Source organism: Leptinotarsa decemlineata, unplaced genomic scaffold, assembly GCF_025532065.1.
Source record: "Leptinotarsa decemlineata unplaced genomic scaffold, Ldec_3_MD MMD2_tig00078346_RagTag_RagTag, whole genome shotgun sequence".
NCBI lineage: Eukaryota > Metazoa > Arthropoda > Insecta > Coleoptera > Chrysomelidae > Leptinotarsa > Leptinotarsa decemlineata.
Window position 1 is genome coordinate 2,041,470 of NW_027412724.1, and position 2,020 is coordinate 2,043,489.

General features: G+C 39.5%; 1 protein-coding gene across 1 annotated transcript; it reads left to right on the forward strand.

The window, feature by feature from the left end:
• Positions 1-977: 977 nt before the first annotated feature.
• On the forward strand, positions 978-1,682 carry LOC111516540 (uncharacterized). Its single transcript, XM_023172693.2, has one exon. The coding sequence runs from the start codon at positions 978-980 to the stop codon at positions 1,680-1,682; it is 705 nt and encodes a 234-aa protein (XP_023028461.2).
• The last annotated feature ends 338 nt before the right edge of the window (positions 1,683-2,020 follow it).

Here is a 2,020-nt window from a genome sequence, read left to right on the forward strand (position 1 = left end):
TAGGAAGCCGCAGACGGAGGTATGTTTCCGTTTGTACATTATTATTTAGTGCCCCTTGTAACCCTCCACTTGTTTTGATATGTGCTTGGTCACTTTTCGAGTTTGGTAGAAGGATATGAGATGAAAATTTTCATTAGAGAAAAGTTATGAGGGTTTGAAAGGAGAACTTAAATTCTTGTATAGTAGGTACTCATTACTTCATTACAAGTACTATACACAGTTTCAACTTACTGTTAGTGAGGATGGCCGTGTCGAAAAGAATGTTACATTTAGATAGTTGAAACATGTCAATAAAATAAAACAAGTCACCATATTAAAAAAGGACTCCTCACTGATTTAAAGAAAATTATTCAAGTTTACATAATAAAATCATTATTTGACTTGAAATTATAAAATATCTACTGGAAAAAGCCATGTGGTTGCAGATCACAGAGAGAGACAACAAAACAATTGACACTGACAGCTGTCATGTGATTCAGTTTGAAAATGGTGTGTTTGTAAGTCTGTGTTGAAAATATGGAACAAAAGAGAACAAATATGGTGCAAGTGTGATCAGAGTCATCTGCTGTTTTATGAGATTATCAATGAGAAAACCCAATGTCAAGTGCATGAAGAAGTGTTATAAATAGAAAGTAAAACCCTTCTTTTCGACACTGACAATAAATTGAGCCTCTTTAGGGGATGCATGAACAATCCCCTAAAACTAAACATGCACCAACAAAATACAGTAAAACATACGTAATATACGAGGAGCCTTCAAATATTTGATTTTGAGAGAAGAGTAAAGTACTCTTATTTTGAAACATCTCGGGAAATGGTATTTAAGAAAAGTTGTTCAGCATCAAAAAATATGTCTAGATGTTTCAAAGTTTTTGGTGCGAAAATTACTCAAAATTATACTGTATTGTAACAAGACTGGAGAGAGAGGAGAACCCATCGGGTTCTTGCAGCTCTTTGCAGTTCTTGCAAACCTCTACATGGAGGACTTCCAAACCAGAGCATTTGACACGTCTCATCTCAAACCCACGTGTTGGCTTCGATACGTGGATGATGTCTTCGTCATATGGCCCCATGGTTCCGAAGATCTTCATGCATTCCTGAACCACATCAACTCCTCACACCTCGACCTAAAGTTCGCAATGGAATTTGAAAATAATAACTCATTCCCTTTCCTGGACGTTCTCATCACGAAGCCCAACAACTCCTTCTCATACACTGTCTACCGGAAACCTACCCATACTAACTGCTACCTCAATGGCAAGTCCCATCATTATCCTGCCCAGCTAAATTCCGTTCTGAATTCCCTCATACATCGTTTTATAAGACTCAGTGACAACCACAATAGATCCAGGGAACTATACGAAGTCATAGCCGCCCTTCACCAAAACGACTATCCCGTCTTCCAAATACAAAGGTCCATCCAACGACAGCAAACACAAACCCCACCCCACGAGTTACCCGAGGAACAGACCAACCAGACAAAAGCTTTTCTCCCCTATATCCATGGAGTCACTGACAAAGTGAGCGGAATTCTGAAGAAACATAACGTAAAGACAATATTCACAGCCAACAACCAAATCTCCACTATGTTAAGATCACCCAAGGACACGATACCACTGAAGCAAAGGGCATATACGAAATACCATGTTCAAACTGCCCCATACATCGGCCAGACCAATTGAAGAATTTCTAACAGAGCCTATGAACATGAACTAGCTGTTCATAAATCTGATCCAGCATCATCTCTCTTCAAATACCACCAAGAAACAGGCCACACAATGAGATTCGAAAACACCAAGACCATTGCTACGGAGAAAAATCTTCAGGCCAGGATAATTCGGGAAGCAATCGAAATTGAAAAACGCCCCAACTGCCTTAACAAGCGAGATGATTCGCAGAGACTACCACAAACATGGAGAACATTGATGTCACGCAAGACACCTGAAAATAACTCAGGTACCCGGTCAGGCAAACCAGATATCTGCTACAATAACATAAATATGGGCCTCGAACAACAGAA